Source organism: Hypomesus nipponensis, chromosome 16, assembly GCF_054491055.1.
Source record: "Hypomesus nipponensis isolate SF chromosome 16, ASM5449105v1, whole genome shotgun sequence".
Lineage (NCBI taxonomy): Eukaryota > Metazoa > Chordata > Actinopteri > Osmeriformes > Osmeridae > Hypomesus > Hypomesus nipponensis.
Window position 1 is genome coordinate 8,961,288 of NC_140376.1, and position 23,745 is coordinate 8,985,032.

General features: G+C 40.1%; 2 protein-coding genes across 3 annotated transcripts; one reads left to right on the forward strand and one right to left on the reverse strand.

Moving 5' to 3' along the window:
• Window positions 1–912: 912 nt before the first annotated feature.
• On the reverse strand, window positions 913–4,694 carry LOC146254721 (uncharacterized). The gene is made up of 5 exons (XM_084676349.1): window positions 4,628–4,694; window positions 3,363–3,713; window positions 2,922–3,071; window positions 2,081–2,118; window positions 913–1,916 (listed from the first exon to the last, which is right to left on the reverse strand). Exons 1-5 carry the CDS (start codon window positions 4,692–4,694, stop codon window positions 1,725–1,727), a joined length of 798 nt encoding a protein of 265 aa, XP_084532475.1. The 3' UTR covers window positions 913–1,724.
• An 893-nt stretch (window positions 4,695–5,587) lies between these two features.
• On the forward strand, window positions 5,588–8,089 carry dynlt2b (dynein light chain Tctex-type 2B). Of its 2 annotated transcripts, XR_014731490.1 has the most exons (6): window positions 5,588–5,784; window positions 6,097–6,230; window positions 6,341–6,410; window positions 6,829–6,892; window positions 6,980–7,107; window positions 7,240–8,089. XR_014731490.1 is itself a non-coding variant. In XM_084676088.1 (5 exons), the coding sequence occupies exons 1-5, from the start codon at window positions 5,726–5,728 to the stop codon at window positions 7,025–7,027; spliced, it is 375 nt and encodes a 124-aa protein (XP_084532214.1). In that variant the 5' UTR covers window positions 5,588–5,725; the 3' UTR covers window positions 7,028–8,087. The 2 variants fall into 2 exon arrangements, 1 of the variants encoding a protein (XP_084532214.1); XM_084676088.1 differs by having other exon boundaries at window positions 6,980–8,087.
• Window positions 8,090–23,745: the final 15,656 nt, after the last annotated feature.

The following is a 23,745-nucleotide window of genomic DNA, read 5'->3' on the forward strand; positions in this document are numbered from 1 at the left end:
GTTCCAGAGACTGCTCTTAGAATGGCAATCCATCCCTGAAGGGCCACATTGCATCTGCAAGGTCAAGTCTGTTCTACAGCTTTTTCATATCCCCTTATATCAGCTGGGAAGGTCACAGATCCATCGTCATCACTCTACGTCATACTTTGTGCTATTAACATAACATGTAATGCTAGGAATTTGGAAATGAAATGGTTGTGTATGGTTGTGTAATGGTTGACATATTGGAGCTATAAAGTGAAGGACGAGGGTGCAATGTATTGCTTTAACCTTGTCCCAAACAAAAGTCCCTGGACAGGAGCTTGTTATAAAAAAAATCAATGTGTGTGTGTGTTCTTCCAATTGTGTCTACCTATGTACAACAGGACAACTTTGATTAATTCAGAGGTTATTTATTACTATACACACCAAATGTGTTTACAGTCAGAGTAGATTGAAAGGACTACTAATCTGTTTCCGTCTTTCAAAGTGCACTGCACCAAACCATATTTTCTGCTGATGTGAAATGTCAAATTGACCTCACACCCACAGCTCGGTTCCATACTACATGTGGTTATAAGATATACGATAAGATATACCTTTATTTGTCCTACAATGGTGAAATGTAAGGGCCATGTTTAAATAAGAGACTCTTTGGTCTTCCTGAATGTTACATTCAGCCAGCAGTGGTGCAAACAAAGTGTGCGCTGGCAGTGAGTTGCTGTGGTAGTTTGTGGGTTGATTTGTTGATGGGCAGTTCTTCTGCAAAAAAGCGTGCAATCTGGGTGTTTATGCAAAACAGGGCATTACTAATACTTTTGATTTAAACAAGTCATACCCAAGCTACAAAAGATTTTCCAAACTTTTTTTGCTCCTTTATTTTATTTATAATTATATAATTGAATCAAAGTACACAATGGAAATGCCCAGAAAACAGTATTCTTTTTCATTTGTACAAAAGGTGACAGTCATTCTTACAAAATTCTTATTGTTTTTCACTTTCAGTAACCTCTCCAATTCTCTTTAACATTCTGTAGCTGTTTGAAAACATGCCAAATGAGATTTCTGAAATTGTACACATGGAACATAACTTAGTTAAGCCACTACAAACAGTGTAGACAAATTACTTCATCAGTAGTGGTTATCAATAAGTCTACTTGATATTTCCACTTTGTGATATGGGTTACGGTAATTTAATTAACTATTATTAGAGGAGGAACAGAAAAATGCAGTAGAAGACAGTGCACATTTGTACACTTTGGTCAGTTAGGTACATTCAAACAGAAACTTCAACAGTATGGAAACTTCCATAAGTTGATGCTGCACATTATTGAGATAGTAGATTGTGAAAGATTAGAGTTCTTCCTGCAATTTGTGGTTTCAACTTAAAAGAAACTGGTACAATCTAAAAAACATCCTCAGCCAGCCAAAAAGAACACATTGACTATTGTTGTTCAAAGTATAATTCTCAATAATTTGTGTTGAGGTTACGTATAGTATACACTATAAATATATGAAGTGCAGCATGCCACAGACAAAGGAAAAGTCACACGAAGAGAAATATGAATACAGAGCATAGCTATTGGATTTCCTTAACACTGAGGTCAGTTGTGGTTTTACATCTCTTTTCTACTTCTGTTCTCTAGTGATGAAGAATGATTCCTCGGTCTCAAAAGGGTTTCCAAACACACGTGCAGCACAACCTTCATCAAATGATGTGATGTGTGCTACTGTATGAATCGGCCTTATCTCCCACAAGCCCCCTGTTGTTGTCGCTGGAAGGTGATGGCCGAATACTCGACTGAATCGGTAGATCTAATCACAATGTCTGGCCTATGAATGGCGTCCTCCCCTCCTGTGTGGTGACTGTGGAAGTCCAGTATGCTATACTCCACTGAATGCACAGCAACAGTGGCTTTGAAATTCTCTTCTGTCATCTGTCAAAAAAACCAATATGCATATGAATGATTTAACCTTCACACAATGTATTTTTGTAGGACTCTATATGAGCCCCAGGCCCTTCTTCATGAATAATAGTAATATGAAATTCTAATTTCCAAAAAGGTAAGAATTAAAGGTGAGGTACTGTGTGGGAACCTACCTGTGACTTTGCTGCAAGGTCATTTTGCTGGCTGGGATCTAAAGAAAAAATGGTGTAAAAACGAGGTCTCAAAGGTGATCCTCTCAATACATAACCTACTCTCACAAAACCCAATCTATTTCTGTATAAGCCATGTATCCTGTAATTGGAACCGCAGAGAATGACGAGGAGTTCCGTTCCACTATTTGACCGGCTGTGTTTTGCCTAAAGGAACTATCAAAGAAACTGTGTTCCGCCCTCTAAACTGAAACCCATCTCCAGTGTTATGGTGTCATTCTGTGGTGCAGACACGGATAAACTGCTTGGGGTCGCACTTCTGTTTACAGGAATGCCTGCTCAGGAGGTTTAAGAGGTTATGGGGGGTTTCAAAAGACTTTGCATGCACACAAATGTCGAGGTCTGATTTGGGTCAGGGAGTCGTGGAAGAAAAATGTACCAGTATAAAAACATCCACTTAGCATTTTTCCATCCGTCATCTCTGACACAAGTGTATTCTAGAACCAGGTAGACAAGGTAATAGGTTATTCCCCCCGCCAATGAAAGGAAGCTTTTTTTCTGAGCAGCGTGTTTGAGTCATTGATATTATAGGATGTGAAACTGAACTTTGTTGATGCAAATGTTGTGAATCTAAACTGCCTGGATGCTTAACTTTTTTCTACCGGTACAACAGTTTCATATTGCAAACTAATATTTGCATTATAACTTTAACAGAAGACTGAACTTAACCACAGCTTCAGAATATGCAAGTGACTAAGACTTCAGAAAGTCTTGAGAAAAATCAGCATATAGACACAGTATATCCGAACATTTATACAGTACAATAAATGGACATCTTTGGTACCTGAGTGCAACCTTTGGATCCAGCAGAACCAAACAAGCAGTCCAGAGATCAACACAATTATTGGCACTAGAAATCCAGCAAGGATAATGTAAAAGGTGTTTATGTTGCTTGTGGTGGGACCCTCTGTGGTGTGAATGCTTTGTGGAGGCACTGTTGACGAAGACAGTTAAAAAGTCCTTAGGATAGACATCAATCTTCTTGGTTCAATATTCATCAACTCAGGCAGTAAAGCATCATAATGACCTAATTCTCAAACGCACACACACACTCACTTGCCGCTTGATTTTGTATACAGTTTAACTTAAAATATATTCCTATTATTTAGACTGGGGTTCAATAGGGAGCCAAATAATGCAGGTCCGAGATCAATGAAACATATCACAGCACATTTACTCCTCTCATACCTTATCGGAATCAGCAGAATGTATCCTTAGATCTTACCTGTGGTATGGTTCTCTATGTCTAGGTGCAAAGATAACTTGTTGCTGTGCAGTAGTGGGTTTTGTTTGTTCTTAGGGAATAAAGTAGCCCAGTAAACTCCACTGTGTTCTAATGTCAGATTTTGGATGCAGAAAGAAGCTTCTTTAGAAGCTACGTTAAAGATGCAGCGCTGATCTTGTGAGCAGTTGCTGTGACCACCCTGCTGAATACATTCAGAGATCTTTCTGTTGCTTTTTTCGCGTTTGTAAAGTGTAACACTACTGATGTTCTCTCTGGAGATGTTCTTGAATGTGAAATTGAGTTTTACATCTTTGCCCAGGGTTCCTGTTACCTTTGCTGCCAAGTTCGGGTCTGTTATAGGAGATAGACACATGGAATACATGTAAACATAATGAGATACACAAACACATAGACACATTGATTTGGGATTGCTGATTGATTGTCTTGTGTTCATAATAGCATGTATTGCCCTTTCACTGTGGACTGCTTTGACCACATTGCCAATAACGCAAACATAAATATCTAAGTACTGTTTTTTTCACAAGCTACATTTTCAGAGTTATAGGCCTACACGTTCTCAGTTAACATCAGTGTACACTGTAGGCTACAGTAGAATCTGGTTCATACATACTGTATATTTGTAGAGATTGAATCATTCATCACTGTGAGTAAATCGAAATGTGCCTTTTTTTGTGAAAATAAATGTTTGTAAGACATCTGAAAAACCTGGGGAATATGAGGTGAGTGACGCTACTATACCACAGATTTCCCCATACACATTAGTTATTTCCTAGTGGAAAATGTGACATTGTAACTTAGATAACACAAAAAAAGTAATCGAAGAGCACACGAATATTCTACTTTTAGACATTTCTGTCATTTCTTTTATGATAACTTATAACGGCTTTGCCTTCCAACCATTTTGTTCTCGCAAGTAGTAAACCAGTATTTATTTATTTTAAATAGTTACTTTATGAGATCTAAAAGTACTGAAACTTAAAAGTACTGAAATATCTCTCTCCCTATATCTCTCTGTATCTCTCTCTCTGTTCAATTCAATTTGCATCTAAAAAGTATTAGTAGAGTATTACATGTATTACTTAACTAGACTGTAGGGCTGTATTATGTTTAATCACATTTTACTGAACACACTAGGCTAGGCTACTAGACTATGTGGAATGCTCTCGTTGTTCCCTAAAACCATACCGTTACTTTTAAAATAAATATTTCTGTTACATCATAAATGACAAAGAAAGTTGACTCACCATCAAGCCGCACTTGCAAAATGAATATAGGCATTAAGAGGGATTTTAAGATGACGTTGTGGTTCATAATACATAAAGAGAACTAGAGCTTGTAGTGGAAAAGTGAAGCTTTCCTTCTTAATCTGGTTCATATGTGTTGTCCTATGTTGAATGCTGTGGTCTGCCTCTTTCACTCAAAAAGTGTTTGTATGAGAAGACAAGGAAATGTAGACAGGAACTTGTGTGTCAAACATCTTAACAAGCACCTCCTATGAATGAAGGCTTCAAAGACGTGGGACTTGTGGTAGCCTATAGACTGTGTCTGAGATGTCAGTGAACGTATGATTTTGTTTAACCCTTGAAGATATTTAAACAAATCAAGCTATAACCACAAATATTCCTTTATTTTTTGTTTGGACACCTGTTGCCTAGTACGTAAACATTTACTTCTATAGCCATTTTCCTGGGTTAAGAATTGCAGTCTGAGAATTTAACTGAAATCAAACCCAATATACCGCAAAGGGAAACTAGAGGAAGTGGTGGTCTTTGCTACTTGAACGTGCAGAGGTGTAGTATCCGGTAGACGGTGGTCTGCAAACCTGGGTTTGTGGTTGACAGGGGTCCTCCTGCTTCCCCTGCTGTTACATAGTAGGCGTACACAGTAGCTATACTGTGGCGTACACTCAAACTTCCCTCAAATCAGTTCAGGTTTCACAAGAAGACCACCAATAGAGAGACTACAACGAGTTATTGTGCCATACAATGCATGTTACTTAGGATCTTTTTTTCAACCGATTACGTTTGTGATTTGTGTCACAGCTGTAATCAAGGCCACTGTCGTAAAATGTCTTGGAACGTATTAATGCCCATTGAGAACCTTATGCAACATTTTGACTCTTGAACAAACACTGGTTTCAGCCCCTCCTCTTGTCTTGTCTCCTCTTGAGAAAATTCAACATGATTGGCTAATTTTTCCTTGGTCTGGCGATTCGGAAGGTGTTGTTATGGTAACTGTAGCACGCAAGCTAAAAAGCAGCCAGTTTAAAAAGCTAATCACTTAGCCTAGCCTACTACTGTGTTGTGTTTTTTTTTTTGTATATTTGTATCTACATGAGTTAAATGGAGGGATCGCATACAGCAGGAAATACATATCTCATAAGACCAAATTATCAACACAAGTAAGATGGTTAAATACATGGTAGTTTGTGCCAACTGGTAGCTAGCTGTGTACTGTATCAGTCACACAACTGTACAGTACTGGTACTAGTAGTTGTAATGTGTATAGCACTATATACCTTAGTACAGCTAACTACTAGCTTTAGCTACCTATTTAATTAGGTGGCTAGCTAGATAGCTAAATGTATAATCTTGATCGATGTAACCAGCGCTACCGATCGTTTATAAAACGAATTTGGCAGCATCTGTAAGGTAATCCTGTCCCTTGATTGATAAAAGTTATATAGGTATTAAACTAGATGTGCTTCTCATAGGTTCAAGCCAGCTGTTGTGAAGGAGTGCATACGAGACATTCTGAAAGAACAACTATCTGGTGTGGATTATGATCCCGAAGAGGTTCCACTTTTGTCTCGAAATTTGGCAGACTGTATCAAGGACAAACTAAAGAGTGAGCATCTTTTAATGGATAAACTCATAAACCTATACACACACACACCCTCAAAACCATTTCAAATCCCAAATTTTTGTTTCCTAAATGTTATCTGTATTTAATAACAGAGATGGGGTTTGACCGATACAAGCTTGTTGTGCAAGTGGTTATTGGAGAGCAACGAGGAGAAGGAGTCAAGTGAGTTATGTGGGGCTTGGATGTAATTTGTCTACTGTGTACAACACCAGTATACAATAATATTACTTACGATATATATATATATATATATATATATATATATTTGCCAATTTTTCTTTTTACATGTCACTCTACCCAACCTTATCTAACCTCGGTTGCCACATTCTGAAAGATGATTCTATTTCTAAAGTTGTCATCTTTCATGAACTATGCATGACATCTAGTGGTCTTTTAAACGGAAAGCTAGAATATACTGTATGATTCAGGATCTGCATTTAAATGCTTAAGTGTTTCTTCTCAGTTTCACAACATATTCTCTACTGTACAAAAACAATTTGCTGTTTAAAAAAACACAAAAACCCTCTGTTGTCAAATTGCACAAACGTATTGTGGCCCTTCCTCTTTGCTTGCTCTGCAGAATGGCTGCCAGGTGTTTCTGGGATGCTGACACAGATAACTATGCTCAGGACATTTTTATGAATGTAAGCTTATTAGGCCGTGTCTGTAATATCATCCTTTCAAAATGGGAAAGTGCATTGTTAATGTTCTCTGTTTGTCTGTTTCTACAGGACAGCCTATTCTGTGTGGCGGCTGCGTTTGGCAGCTATTATTACTGAGGACCTAAGAACAAAAGGACATCACCAGAAGTTTGCTCTTTAACCACTGCTCTGGGCTATATGTCTGACCACTGACACTGGTAATGTGACTGAACTTTAAATAAGGGTACATTGACAGGGATGTTGTTGTCTCAGACATACGGAACTTGCTCTTTTCTAGGACATGGTGTAGGCCTATTTTAAGAACTTGAGCAATGCATTTGTGTGCATAGGTAGGATATTTTCGTCAGAAGGATTTTGGTCAAAAGAGTCGGAGATGGAATCTCTCAAAATCAAGATGACTTGATGGTTTATTCACCAATGCAGCAGTTTATACAGGAAGACATAAAAAGCATAAAGACGTCTAAAACCTGGCACATGATATAGTCAGAAATGAGGAAATCCCCCTCCCTTAATAATCCTATTTCCCAATAATGCCCCATAATCGTACCCGAGTTTGTTCCCTTTGTTCCCCATAATGCGTCATGTGTACGAGCTCCCTATCTTTCATGTCCCCTCTACCCCATCTCAATGTCCCTTTCCTCCTGTTGAGGAGGACACTGAAACTCCAAACAAGGAGCCCAGCTGTCCCATCCTCTTCTCCTTCTGAACTCTGGCAACACCCCTAGTCTCCCCACTATTCTGTGCCAACCGAATGTGTTGTTTCAAACTTGTGCTGCCTTTCTCTGAGATGTTAACATATGATGCAACCCAGACCTCAGCCTTCTTCCCTACTAAGACCTCCCCACATATCAGCCTTTATGACCTATAATCAATCCATTTTTGGCCCCAACAATAGCTATAGACTGTAGTGGGCAGTCCCATCATTGTCACAAGGAGAGCCAAGGCTGCAGAGACAAGCACAATTATTTGAGAAGTGTTTAGAAGTTAGTCACATTCATTATTCATGTGCACTCAAATCCTACATGTCGCTTACAATGTTCTCTGACTACTTCAAATGTCCTCTCTTAAGTTCCTGATGGCATTGCAACGAAAAAAAAGATGTTAATAAATTATGATATCAATATATTGATTCTTTTAATCATTTACATCATTTTAAATTCTGAATAAAGGATGTGTTGCAAACGCATGATTCTGCATGTCTTTGAGGAGTTTTGTCTCACTGTTTAACACTTCAGCTGGGGTACTTTTATGAAACAAGAGGTTCTCAAACATGATAACCACTATTATGAAGAGGTATAACACATTCTATGCATTTTAACTTCCCCAAAATATAGTTTTTTTCTTATTGTCTATGGTAGAATGAGTTAATTATAACATTGAGCAATTCTCAGTATGTATAATGGCATCCTGCCATCACTTATGGTCATCACAAGAGTAAAGAAAATGACTCCAGGACTAAACGTTTAAAAGAGGAGCTTTCTTAAAAAGATGCTCTTTTTCCCTCAAGCTTGGATCCACTACCCAACACTGTGCTTTCCAAAAAGGAGTGCTTGAACCCAGCGAACTACAGTTGTGCCCCATGGGGCACAGCCAATTTGTAAGACTGTCAGAACAACAAAGAAAGACAGACATGGTACAATAGAATTGGAACATGGGACAGGCCAAGTATGGAAGCCAAATATAGAATATGTATTCCGTTTGTCACCGATCTGTTTTCGGGGTTTGTTGAGCTGCAGAAACGTTTATTCATCTACTATGGAGATGACGGTGAAATACTGCAATTTTAAATCATTTGGACTGAAGTGCATGAACGCTAGCTCTAAAACGCCTGTCTTCTTCGTGGTCCCTGGAGCTGTTTCTCTACTTGACTCTTTCTGTCAGCATCTGTTTGCTCAGTGACCATGTGTGTCTAAGAGACAGTATTTTCAGTCACATGTCCCCTACACTGGTGACATGATTTCTCTCCACACCCTAATATGGCAAAATGTTCAAGCCTGTAATTATAGTTTTTGTCACATGATAAAAACACATTAAGGTTTATCTCCATGATTAACAAAGATAATGATGCAGAGCCTGTCTTCAAGCTAAAGCATTAGGCATGCCTATGTTGGCATGTTATTTGCTTCTCCAAGGGATGTCAAGTAATGTCAGTGTGAACTCCTTTCAATTCGTCAGACCTATTTGTGTAGCATCATAATTGCAGACGGGCTATCACTTAATTTCTGCAATCACACCAAAATGCAATGGGGAAAGAACTCCCAACGGGATGAAGGTAATGAGCCATGTGTTGCTTGTTCTAATCGGGATGGCGGATTAGCCTAATTAGCTAAACCATCGCTGACATAATTGCATAAACTCTAGCGCTATTATGGTAAACATATTGAAAAAGTTTGAAAACTCAGACACCAAATACCCATAAAGAGGAATAGCAATTACAGCTGTCTAAAACTGCATAAATAAAATGGATCTCTCCCTCCCTTTTCTGTTTTAGATTTCCCCCAACAATATCCAATCCTGATTAGATGCATTTAACCTCATGGTAATGGTTGGAGCTGTGACCAGTTTTCCAAACAGCAATTTCACACATCTGCTATCCTTCAGATACCATTTTTCTAACACAAATTTTATAAGCGTTTTATAGTATGTGCGTGGCTTTCTATCAAGCCACTGAGTGGAGTGTTTGATTATAGTCATTATTGTTGATTAAAGTCATTACTGTTGAGTGATTCATTCAACTGGGAATTATTGAGTCAATCTATATACATATATTATACCCTTTGACAGCCAAATAAATATGCATTGAAGAGTTGTGTATGTGTTTGTGTGTGCCTGTTTGTGTGCACCAACATGTCACCTTTTTGTAGATTTTTATCTCAACCCGGAGTCACATTTTGTGCCTGCTGTTCCTGTTTGCCAGTTGTGCGAAGGCTTCATTGTATTTTCCCTGTCTATGAAGAAATCATTTGAGGATCTTGTACAAATCGATGATCAGTGACAACCAATCATCTGTGACACAGACATTGAACATTTAGGCTAGCAACAGAAAAAGCCTATTCATGACTCTCATGTCTGAGGTAGTTCAATGTCCGCTAACTGATTATGAAAGCTCTAGAGGACTGCAGAACTCTTTTCATGGCACACCTCCCCAATATGTACATTCTCAAACACTTATTCTCTAAGTCACATGATACCAATCTGTCTCAAGTAGCTACACGTTTGAAAGGTTTTCAGAATAATTCAAATGCAATGATTAGTGGCAGTTTTATTTCTGGCCTTTGATAATTATCAGGGTTTAGCTAAACGGTACAGGTATGGCTTTGTGCAACGCTAAACATTGCCTGCTGCAAAACAAAAGTGGTCTTTTTCAGTCACTCACCACCCATGGCACTCATGTCTATTTTGGTTCCACAGTGTCACCCTCATCTACATTCATTTCCTGGAACAAACCTAATGTCATTATGCCTCATTTTGTTTATTTGTTTTGTTGGAAAGGGATTTGTCATTTTAGAACTTTGGGAACACATTGAACTAGGTATATACGGTATAATCCGCTTTAACAATAGCCTGCTAAAATTGAAGAATTATCTGGCCCTGATAGACCCCAAAAAATATCAGAATTTTAAAGTTAATATTACTTGACAGAAAACTATCCTGACCTCTGTTACATGACCTCAAAGTGAACTTGTAAAGACATGTGATACAGCTCAGCATTCAACACCATCATCCCCTCCAGACTGGTCTCCAAGCTTGTGAACCTGGGACTAAGCACCTCCCTCTGCAAGTGGATCTTCCACTTCCTGACGGGGAGGCCACAGGTGGTGAGAATCGGTGACCACAACTCATCTGATCACCAACACAGGCACCCCCCAGGGCTGTGTGCTCAGCCCTCTCCTGTTCTCCTCTCACGACTGTGCGGCAACGCACAGCTCCAACCTCCTTGTTAAGTTTGCTGATGACACAACCATCGTGGGCCTCATCTCTGACAGTGACGAGTCAAACAGAGAGGAGGTTGACACCCTGATGTCTTGGTGTCAGGACAATAACCTCTCTCTCAACATCATCAAGACCAAGGAGATAATTGTGGACTATAGGAGGCGGCAGGAGGAGGAGCATGCACCCCTACTCATCAATGGATCTGAAGTGGAGAAGGTCAGCTGCTTCAAGTTCCTCGGGGTGAACATCAGCAACGACCTCACCTGGTCTGTTCACACGGACAAGGTGGTCAAATCGCCCCGTAAGGGCCTCTTCTTCCTGAGGAGACTGAAGAAGTTTGGTATGGACTCAGTCATCCTCACTAACTTTTACAGATGCACTATAGAGAGCATTCTGACTGGTTGTATTACAGTGCGGTATGGGAGCTGCACAGACAGGGACCGCAAGACCCTACGAAGTGTGGTCCGTTCTGCTGAGTTCATCATCGGCAGGAAGCTCCCAGCCCTACAGGACACCTACCACACATGTTGCCTAAGGAAAGCCGGCAGGATTCTAAGAGACTGTTCCCACCCATCCTTCAGTCTCTTTACCCCATTGCCTTCTGGCAGGCATTACTGCAGCATCCGGTCACGCACACACAGACTGGACAACAGTTTCTACCTAAGGGCCATCAGGCTTCTGAACGGATACTGATATGGACATTGATTTACTGCACACTAGTCACTTATACACTGTCACTTTCAGCTACTGGTTGCACTATCAGTAACATTGCAATACTGTACCTCACCACCAGGCTCCTGTATGGTCATTGACATAGTCACTGATCTGCAATTTTGCACTATTGTACTGTACTCCACTTAAGTTAGTATAGGTTATTGGGTTGAAATAAGTTTTATGTGCATTTAGGGTTAGTATAGTGTATTATTTATTGTTATTTGTAATTTAGGAAGTTTTAGTATCAGGGTTAGTATAGTCAAATATTTATTGCTATCTGTATATTTAGGAAGTTTCACTTATTTAAGCTCAGCATAGATGTAAATTATGTTCTGTGTACTTATATGTTATGTTATGCCAGGTGCTTGCATTGTCTTGTCTTAAGAATTTCAGTGCCCAGTCTGACCTTGTGTTGTTCTGTGTACCTGACAAATAAAAAACTTGGACTTGATACCTTGTGATACCTTAAACCTGGATCTGACCTGAAAATCCCAGTGCACAAGTTTACTAAAGATTAAAAAGAACACTTTATAAACTAATTTCATGCAACTTGGTAAAAATCAAAAAATTGATTTGTTTTCACCTCATCCTACCGGGCACATTAAAACCAAACCTGTAAATGAAACGGCCATTTTAAGGGCTGATGAGAAGTAGCTTTGAGTTAGTTGACAATTTGCAGAGCTGGCAGTTTTCAGATGTTTGTAGGACACAATGTATGTTACTTAATATACCAATGAGTGTCCACAGAGGCTGCTAATATTAATTGCTTCCACTGGACAAACGTTTGTCCAGAGGAGATCAGCTTCTGGTAAATGTTTCGTTTAATTTATGTAGGATATTTTCATCAAAAGGATTTTGGGTCAAAAAGAGTCAAAGTGGAATATCTTTCAATATCAAGGCAACTTGAAGGTTTATTCAGCAATGGATACAGGAAGACAAATCGCTAGACTTAAAATTCAACACAAAATTCAAAATGAGGAAAATCCCCCGCCTTCCATAATTCTGTCTCTTAATTTTTTCCCACACTTCCTCCCAGGCCGTTCACTCACTTATCTGTATACGGACAATTCAACCTGCTCTCCCTGTTCACTCCCTCAAAGGACACAGATTCTCAAAACAGAAGCACTAACTCATCTACCTACAGATTACCCCAGATGGAACAATGGTGCGTAGCCCTACCTTGTAGGCACATCTTTGATTCTAACCTCTGGCCTGCTGTTACGAGACTTCCAATGGTTAGGGAGTGGAGGAGTACGCAACTGCCCACGGCTATACACAGTGGTTAAGGGAACTGGAAGGATGGTGAGGTAATGTCAATAATTGTCTGCCACAACCAAAATACCGATACACAAACACAAGGAATTTAATAGTACAACACATACATATATTTGGTTAAAAGGGAGGGAGGACAACAGGCAAAGGGGTTTAGGAGTAGGGGAGTTCCAGCGGTCTGTCAAATCAACCATACAAAAAAGACCCTGAACTTCCCTACACCACTAATCCTGCCTGTCACAATCCATGCTAATACAATTTACCTCACTGGTACAATACACTGGGTGACAGCGGCTAGCTTTTATCCTAGTGTATATAACAGTGAGTTACCTACGGGTGTATGTAAACCCTGGGGTATCTTACCTAGGCCTACTCCACAGACGTCTAGGACAAGGACCAGGGTTACAAACACATCGGGCATCCAATTAATCACTTAAAAGCTTTCAAAATCAAACCCTCCTCAACAAACTTTTACCTACTTGCTCAACTCTTTCTCTCCCCTTTCAGAGGCAGAGATCTCTGACCTCATTCTCTCTCATTGCCCCACCTCCTGTCCCCTTGGTCCAGTCCCCTCCCCTCTCTTTCAAACCATCTCTCCCTCCATCATAACTTATATTCTCTGTGTCCTTAACTCTTCTCTTACTTCCGGCACTTTCCCCTCTGCCTTCAAACAGGCCAGAGTTAGCCCTCTACTCAAAAAACCCTCCCTTAACCCAGCCGTCCTCCAGAACTACAGACCAGTATCACCACTACCTTTCTTTTGAAAAACAATTGAACGCTCTGTATCTAACCAACTGTCAAACTTTTCTCTCAGAACAACCTGCTTGACCCTAACCAATCGGTCTTCAAGACTGGCCACTCCACAGAAACTGCCCTCCTGTCAGTCACCACTGCCCTCCAGTCTGCCAGAGCAGCTTCAAGGTCGTCCGTCATCATTCTGTCTGACCTTTCTGCAGCATTTGATATGGTTAACCATCAGATCCTGTTCGCCAGACTTGGCCAGACATGGGCATCACTGACACTGCACTTCAGTGGCCCACCTGGTCTTTAATCTACCCAGACGCTCCCATGTTATCCCGCTCCTCATCTCCCTCTACTGGCTTCCCATCACGGCCCATATCAGATTCAAGACCCTGGCACTGACCTTCCGAGCGGTGAACGGGACTCCACCCGACTACATCAAGTCTCTCCTCCAGCCTTACACCCCCACCCGCCACCTACGGTCTTCTTCTGACAACCGTCTGGTGGTTCCACCGCTGAAGCTCTTCTCCTGTCTGGCCCCCCAATGGTGGAATCAACTCCCCACCTCCATCAGATACACTGACTGTCTCCCCACCTTCAAGAAAAAGCTCAAGACGCACTTGTTCTGGGAGAACAACGGCACTTAGGAATGATTTGCTGGACCTGATGTTAGTTTCCTCAAGGATCACACTGACTTATTGAGAGACTTGTTGCTCTTGTTGGTTAGTTGTAACTGATTTAAAATGATTGTACTCACTGTGAAATATATTGTTGGTCACATGATATGCTGTTTTTAGATGCTTTTATATCGGCCTAAGTGGTCCCCTAATATTGTATCTGAAGTGTCTTTCCCGAAATTCAGCCTTGGTGCATAATTACAGCCAATACGAGCAGTCCCACAATGAGTTTTCCTCAAGCCGCGCTGTTTTGGTGGCTGTAGCTTTAAATGCTAATGGGGAGGAGAGAGGCGGCACCATGCGCTAATGTTTACAATGGATGCATCGCAATGTAGCCCCGTTGCTGTAAAATGCCTCGAATTTTCCCAATTGTCATCTAATCACAATCCAGGGTGATAAAAAAGGGTAACAACATATTCCCATCCCATCGAGCAATGCTGTCTTGGGGATGGGGTGGGGGGTGTGGGCACACATTGTCCCAAGCCCTTACCCTTTCAAATTGAGTGGGGGTGGGGGGAGGCAGGATCAAAGGTAAAGTTGCTTCCAACGCTCCCGTGTCCTCTTCTCCTTCTCAGCTCTCCATGCTGGCCGTGCTGACCGAGGTCAATGGCGTGGAGGCCCTCGTCGACCCTGCGGTGGCAGGGTATTGATAGAGTCAGATATGTCTGCGCCTAACCTAGGGAACTTAGGTATTTCATGTGAGCCCCTCATTCTATTTAAAAAGTTGATTTATTGAGGGTTTAAACAGAGTTGTGTTTTGTTAAACTGTCAGAGAGTCTTGAAGCTAAGATTTGTATCAAATGTATCTTCAGCTTTTGTTTTCAATTTTGGTCGGAGCACACACAACCTTGTATGTGTTGTGTGTTGGAAGAGGTTAATTGAAACACAGACTAAATATTTTGTGTTCTCAAGCACCCTACACATTTTCTGAATATTGGGTTTTACTGAGAAATTCTCCCTATCCTTAAACCATTCTAATTTCCCTGAGCCAGTTGAACCAGTGAAAATCCGATCGTATTTCACGTTACTTTCAATGTCTCTTTTTATCAGTAGAAAGCTAACCTAACTTCATAGACTAAACTCAACTCAGTTGGTGATTGTATATCGTGAATCTTAACAGTTCATTTGTCCTTCAGTGTCCTTCAACCAAAGCTTCAAAGACAGAGAAACTGGGACACTGTTATGTCACTCAGGCACCTGAAGCTATGCTAAACAAAACAGTTGGGAGCCAGTGTGCTCATGTTTAGCATGCAGCCGATGGATTCTCCAAAAAGTTCAGCAGCATTTGGGAACTTTGCAAACACACCGGATTAAGACAAATACCCTGTCAAACTAGCATCTAAAAATATGATGTGATATTGTGACAGTTATGTACAGTTATTGGTTCCTTTTTGTACATGACTGGAAATGTCAGGAAACCATATAATCATGCCTTTTATTGCGGGATCCAGGTCTCCATGGTTCACTGCCGCTCACCATGGCAACGAATGCATTTATATTTTATATACTCCAGCTCCTTCTACGTGAGTTGTATTTATAGTTCATGAGTGTGACATAAGATGTTGTGCTCCATAATGTCTGCAGAAGAGTCATTGTAAGCTTCTTCATTCCGTATTTTCTTTAATGATTTAAATCACAGGTTTTAAATAGGAAAACATTATATTTCTGGTACAAGCAAAATAGTATACTAAATGATTGTTATTGTTGTTGGATTTAGAATAATACAACTACAGAGTACAAGCCAAGTCATGGTTTATGCTAAATTGTATGTAATATCTCACAGATGTCATCAAATTGCTCCTCAGTATCACACTACACCTACATGGGTGGGTGGTATTTCTACAGAGGAGTGAGTTTAACCATTTCAGTTACAAATACACACTGTACATGTATGCAGTTTGTATAATGACCTCCTAAAGCGAAATGTACTTACTTTCTGGAGAAGCAATTGTCTTCCGAGTGTTGTGTGTCTTCTCCAGGAATCCACAAGAGGAAGGAACGGCCCTGTGTCCATCTCTTTGCACCATGTGACCATCGTGACATGGTGCATGTATGTCCATTCTTCTTGTTTGCTTTCGTTCTTCTGTTTACAGAGATCCATTGAACAGATTTCTTCTAGCTCATGTGACCTTTGTGTAACCTTATTTGAAATGGATGAACCGACCAAAGGGAAATCATAGTCCCATTCGGCTAGCGGGAGTAACTGTAAGACTGAGGACAAATATCCGTGTACTGGTAGCAGTACTCCAGATGACATTTACAGCCCCTATTCCGCTCCTTGATGTCATCCCTTTGGCTAAAACAGCAAGTGAATGCTTAAAGAAAAAAAGACACAATACAGCTGCACACAGCACCTTTTCTTGAACCATCTCAGACACAGGTTGGTACTTCATTCTCTGAAGGGAGGAAATTGGATTTGTAATCTCAGTTTTATCTCTTCCACACAGCAAGTGCTTAAGGTACGCTGCTACATTGTCATACATCATGAAAAAACGCACCCTCAAAAAGGTTATGAGGAATGCTTGTACATCCGTGTATAACCCATTGGTGTCATCACTACATTTTCCTCACCTTTCCCTCCCTCTCAGCTGTATGAGGAAGTCAGAAAAATCCCCAGATTCATTCTAAAATGACAACAGTTTAGGCCAGCAGCAAGATCGAGCCATGTGATCAAACACTGCATATTATACAGGGTTATCTGTTATCGGCTAGTCGCTGCATAGATGAATGCCGGCAGATGTCGAGTTGAGTTTGAGTTCAAGCACTTAGAGAAGCAAGTTTTACAGGGAATTCTGGCCATCCATTCTTGTTTGTAGCCCATTTGTTAGGTAGAAACATTTCTTCTCGTCACAATTTGAAAAGCGAGAAAAGGCAGGCGGAACTGCCTAGAATAATAATGATGTTTTAAAAGGAACTTCTGGGAAATGGAAGACAGTGAACCAACCGTGGATTGGTTCCCCCCCCCCCCCCCCCCCCCCCCAGGCTCATTGCTACACAAACTGACTTCATCAGCATTACTTCAATGGCGAGCACAAAGGAACACAATCCACTCAGGTACAATTGCCCTGTTGGTCGCCGATGCAGGTTCCCTCGGGTTGGAGAGAAGTGGCTTCAATGTGTTTGTGTGTGGGTCTGCGTTTGTGTCTGTAGGGGAGGCTGACAAATAAATCACCAATGGTCTAGACTTTCCTATTTTCCCAACTGTGCAATAGTTCTATGAAAATCTATAGGCTCTATTTTCGTTGTGATTAATCGGCAGACACCTACTGTATAGCACAGTCACCTACAGCACTATAAGTATTATTACATTGCATGCAATTATTTAAAAATGTTATATGAAGCCATTAACTGTCTGAGTAATAGTGTCACTACCAGTAGATATGGGGCTATTTAGCTGTATTGGATAGAACAATAGATGTGTTCTTTTTTTCAAAGATGTCCTTGCCATAGTTTCTGTGTGTGTCTTCTTCTCGGCCATCGATTTCCCAGATGGACCTCATTTGGTGCTTTATGTCTGTCTTTGTGTCACAGACCTCATTTAAAATGGTGTCTCTGCCTTCATGAGACCACACTTTTTAATCTGAGGCACTAAGGCTTAGAGGTGTTGTGAGGAGGAGAATTAATTTAAGATTGGCTCTCATGGCTGTAATCTGTGCCACTTGGTGACAGATAATAATCATGCTGATCATATAGTCTGAAGAGCCTTTATTAAAGACTGTGTTGCTGTAATACCCACTTTTTACAACACAACAAAAAAGTTGAATGCCTGTCCCAGGCCTTGGTGTAAAATGGACGTCTTTCTTTTCTTCCACGAGGCTTTAATGAGAGAGATGCCTCAAATAATGTATAAAGGGTGCGGGGTTAGGAAGATCAAGAGTACACTTTGATCCATTGAGATGCTCTGGTGTCCATTCATCAGTGCTGCTCATAGACTGAAGAATGAGGATGATTGGGTATGCATGGGTATAGTTTGTGATTTAAAAGTAGTGCAATTTGGATGTGTCTCACATGACCAAACCTTTGAGCCTTTGAAGACAAAAGCCGGTAATGTAACTATAGCTCCAAGAGGAAAACCCTGATGAGACATTTGAATGAGGTGAAGCATGCGTTTCAAATACACATATAGTTTCAGCCGCGCAACCTCAATTGAGCTTTTATGTGAGTTTGACAAGCTGCTTGTGAAATATTCATGTGCAAATGAAAACATTGTTTCTCTCTCCCACTACTGTTTAAGGAGGAAACATATGCGGTCTGTTAAAGTAATACCACTCTTGACACGGTGCTGATCTGATTTAGTTGTTCCATTTGCGGGCGGAAAATATAAAGAGCACTACATGATTCCGTTCAAGAAAGATTTCAACTATATACAAATTGAAGGTATGATACCTGTGACTGTTTTAAAGCTATACAAATACAGTTATTATGTCTTTCATTCAGATGCCTGCACATAGTTGTTATAATTTTATTTTTATAATAGGCATTGTTGTTTGTAAACACAATATTTTCTGCATGAATACCTGAATACCAAAGCCCGGGACCAAAATCTATGTCTAAAATAATTCTGTAATGGTGATTTCAATAACTCATTGCTGATATACATCCACTGTAATAAATAACTAACATTCTGGTCCTTTGTACATTAAATGTTCATAATATAAAACGAGAACTTGGCAAATCTCAGTCATTCATTAAGTCAAACAGTGATGGTGTACACTCTCGTCCACTTCTTTGAGAAGCTGCAAATACAAGTCCTTTATTTATGTGCAGTCCTTTTTTTGACACCATCACCATTCAAAGGTATAACCTTTGGTAGAGTAAAGGTTGTTGTCACTGTGTACTAATTCAAACCTGAAGACAGTGAAAGAGACAGAGGTGAACGTGCTGAAAGATGAATAGCATCATTCTGTAACATACCTTTTTTTGTTTTACACTTGAAATCTCTGCTGTTAGTTATCATATTCAGGAAAAAATGGAATCTGTCTTACTATCCCAGTTTAGAAGGAAAATATCAAAATTATTAACATTATTTCAGGTAATGACCGGAGCTGCTCAAACTGCTCAAAACGTTGTGAAGAGGCCCACAACTATAGATAAACTATATACTTTACTGTGGACATTAAATGTTAACTGACTCATATATTGATATATTCATAATTTTGGCCGCATCCATAGTACCACAAATGTCAACCTAAAACACCTTTTTCCCGAGAAGCTAAACTGATTTTTTTCTAGTTGATCAGAGTTGAACTCGCAGCATGATATGCCGAAAGAATTTCTCTCACTCTGCTCTTTTATATGAACGTACTCCGGCTCCAAGCAATCAGGCAGAACAGACTCCCACCAAAGATCAGACCGTCTGAGTCACAATGTGGCCTGAAGAGCTATGTGGGGGGATGAGTCAGTGAGGCAGCCACATCATGTGGAGATACACTACTGTTAGAGCAGGGGGTCTGTTAATTTGGTCTTCAAGCTACGTCACACAACGGTCCTTTTGTGGGTGGCAAACCTCCCTCAAATCTTTTGTTGTCTCCGTCGATCAGGATGCCTCAGGGATGTATTTATCATTGACCTTGGTCAAATGAGTGTACTTAAATTTGAAACATTGAACGTGTGAGTCCCCCCCCCCCCCTAAAAAAAAATCCTCTCTCTGTGCCTTTGCGAACTGTCTGAATTTTTTTTTTTTTATAACGCAGCAGGTTGTATACATGAAAAACATTTAGAATCCAAGAATGTCAAATTAAGTGTTTGGCCTTTTGATTGTGTATGCTTTAAGAACTGTGTTATGGAAGATGAAAATTGAAATAATAATCAATTCAGACATCAAAGCATTTATTACAGAAATCACAATTGACAAAATGTTGTGTCTTACAGTGGGCTCACACAATCTGGTTAAAGTTTGTTTTTCACATATAAAAATGCATTCACTGGAATATGATAAATATTTGAATACTTACACATTGCACTGTAAATAATGAAGTAGGTATTATTAGCTTAAATAAAAAATTTAAATAAATGAAAAAGATTTCCCAACAGTATGCTGAATGTTGACCTATTGTCTATGGAGGGGTAGAAATGTCCATCGACGTTATTGACTGGGCCATTGTTATTTTTTCAAAGTGCACTAGGGGAAATTACTTGCTCAGGGAGATAATAAAAGACTAAAAAAAAAGATTGATTCAACTCTGCATTGTTTAGACTCACTAACTTGGACATTGATGTTGCAGATGATGGCTTTTTGCTTATCTTAATGACAAAGGGGCATCTCGTGTGGATGGGATGTAACTTTAAGGAGTACCACTTAAGTATGAATTATCTTTGAACGGAATATTAAATTATCTTTGAAATTGTGGAAAAAATGATGTTCATTCTTTTTTTTAAATCTCACATAGACATGATTGGGAAAAGGATACTAGTCAAAACCTCAAAAGTAAGGTTTTAGCACAGCTTAACAACTACGGTATGCAATTTTTTCTTGCAGCTGCATAGTGGCACACCAGCATGTTTCCACGGGATACAGTACACAACAGTCACAAATCCAGTGTGTTGTTAAGCTTAGCAATACTGGGGGACAAAACCAGAAGGATAGCGCTTTGGCCCCAAACAATCATACACTTGATTAGTTTACAAGCACAAACATATAATAACATGTTTTTAGGACATTCAGTTGGTTCATTCTTGGGAGAGTCTAAAGCTTTGCTTTGCCGATTAGTCCAGCTCAGTCTTTAGAGCTACAGTAGCATGTTAGACTGTAAAAAAAGCACAATAACATTTCCTGATTTAGAAGAGAAGCCAAGCAATGATGTGTGACTTTCTGGCAACCAGTCATCATAGAGTGTTGGGTCCTGTGTCGAAGGTCGTGAGACAATGCTGGAGAGCAAATTACAGATTTACACTTCACTAGTTCATCCACCGCCTTCCAAGTGCAGAGTGGTTCGGTGAGCAGTTAGTAATGTTGTTCCGTGTTCTGCTTTTTAAAGACACATCACCAGAGTTAGTTCGGGATATGTGATGTACTCAACCCATCAAGCCTCCAGCGAGAGAATATGTGTATGATTCTTGTCATTTACTGTTCAAAAAGTGCAATGCCCTGTGCTTTTAGTGTTGGGTTTGTTACCCAAATTGACCTTCCTTTGAGAAAAAATATTGTTTCCTGTAGGTTACTGCATTGTTTGGTTGGTTGAAGAGAGTTAAATGTGGTTTACAGATAAACTCAGAAGGCTGTGACTGGACAAAGAGGCCGTCTTTAGGAATGGGGACAGGGAAAGATTCAAGGAGTCAAAGAACAGGTTTAGCAAGGCGGTGAGAGAGGCTAAACAACTGTACTCAGAGATACTAAAACACCAATTCTCTGCCAAAGACTCTGCTTCTGTCTGGAGAGGACAGACAGATTAACAACTTCAAGCCCAAGGCCCCCCACCCGACTTACAACTCTGGCCAACAACCTGAACGAGTTCTACTGCAGATTTGACAGACAATTGGACTGTCCTGAACTATTCCTTCCTCCCCCCCCCCCCCATCAACACAGAGATGACTCTCTCCATTCAGGCGGAAGAAGTTAACAGACCTTTCAAGAGGCAGAACCCCCGCAAAGCAGCTGGGCCGGACGCTGTCTCCCCTGCCACCCTCAAGCACTGCGCTGACCAGCTGTCTCTGGTGTTCACTCACATCTTCAACACCTCCCTGGAGACATGCCATGTGCCACCCTTTCTAAAGTCCTCCACTATCATCCTGACTCAGTGGAGATGGTTGCAGACTCTTAAGGAAGAATACAGCCCCACTCACCCCCATCACCCTGTGTGACTCCCCAGTCAACACTGTGGAGTCTTTCCACTTCCTGGGCACCATCCTCTCCCAGGACCTCAAGTGGGAACTGAACATCAGCTCCCTCAACAAGAAAGCACAACAGAGGATGTACTTCCTATGGCAGCCGAAGAAATTCAACCTGCCAAAGACAATAATGGTGCCCTTTTACACAGCCATCATTGAGTCCATCCTCACCTCCTCCATCACCATCTGATACGCTGCTGCCAACGACAAGCGCAGACTGTACCGTATCATCCGCACTGCTGAGAAGGTGATACCTGCCTACCCTAGAGGACCTGCACACCTCGAGGACCCTGAGGCGAGCGAGGAAGATTGTGGCTGACTCCTCCCACCCTGGACACACTCTGTTTTCAGCCACTCCCCTCCATCAGAAGGCTGCGGTCCATCAGGACCAATACCACACGCCACACAAACAATTACTTCCCATCTGCTGCTGGCCTCTTCAACAAGGCCAAGGACTCACACTGACTTTAATGACTTTAAACACATTGCAATTTGCACTATATTACACAATTTGTATCTTTTGTACTATTTTTATTTTTTGTAATATTAGTATTTTTTGTATTTTTTTTGTAAATTATGTCTACTTTATAGTTTATTGTATATTTTATTTTAATTCTAAATCCCCTTAGTATTTGCTGGACTATGTACCTTTAGTATAGTTAGACCCAATATTTAAGTTTTTAAGATTCCTATATGTTTAATGTATGCACCTTCCTGCCAAAGTAAATTCATTGTTTGTGCAAATTTTCATGGCGATTAAAACCCTGATTCTGGTTAATGTAGTGAGGTAATCGGTCCTTCTTGCCCATGGCTCTATTCAATAAAAACAAGTGACCAAAACATTTCCTAAAGATAGGATACAATCAATGCTTAGGACTACAGTATTCAAATGCATAATAAAATTACATACTTAACTTGCAGGAATATAATACAGTATATTACTTGAATATTATCATGTTGTTTAATTTGTAACTTGTATAACTGCATGCTCTTGTGGGTCTTCCCTTTGGCACTTGTTTGGTTTTTCACAATGTATGCTTCATGTTTTAGCTTACTTCATTGTGTACTAACTTGAATATAACCTTACTGGGAAATGAAGTGATGTTTAAATGTCCTGTCCTGATGTTAATTTTTTATTTTTTATTTTAGTGGCTATGATTATGTCAGTTGCCATGCACAGTTTGACAATACATGGATTTTTCAATTAGATACTGTTTTATTCCGCTTCAATAGACTTTACTGATATCAAGCAATTCATAATTAATTATTTCTTTATCGTCAGAGGCTAATTATTAAACTAACATGAATATAAGTATCCCAGTAGGCTTTTTGTCTCTTGCCAAGCCATTTTTGTAAATAAGAATGTGTATAATTTATTTGCTTGGTAAAATAAAAGTTGGAACAATTCAATTGAAATGGACAGAAACAGGACAAAGTGGATAGGACTTTTAGATTAATAGAGTTTTTCAAATAATGGAACAAATAGCCAAACTAAACATCAACATAATTGTATTGCAGTTGAAACCCAGTTCCCCTCATAAACACTCTTTCTTTGTGAATGTCCAACCAATCTTGGAAAATTGCAGGCGTTCCTTGCTGTCACATTCTACTTTCTATAATTATTGTGGAGTATGTAATCAGCACAGAACATAATAATAACTGTAACTTAAA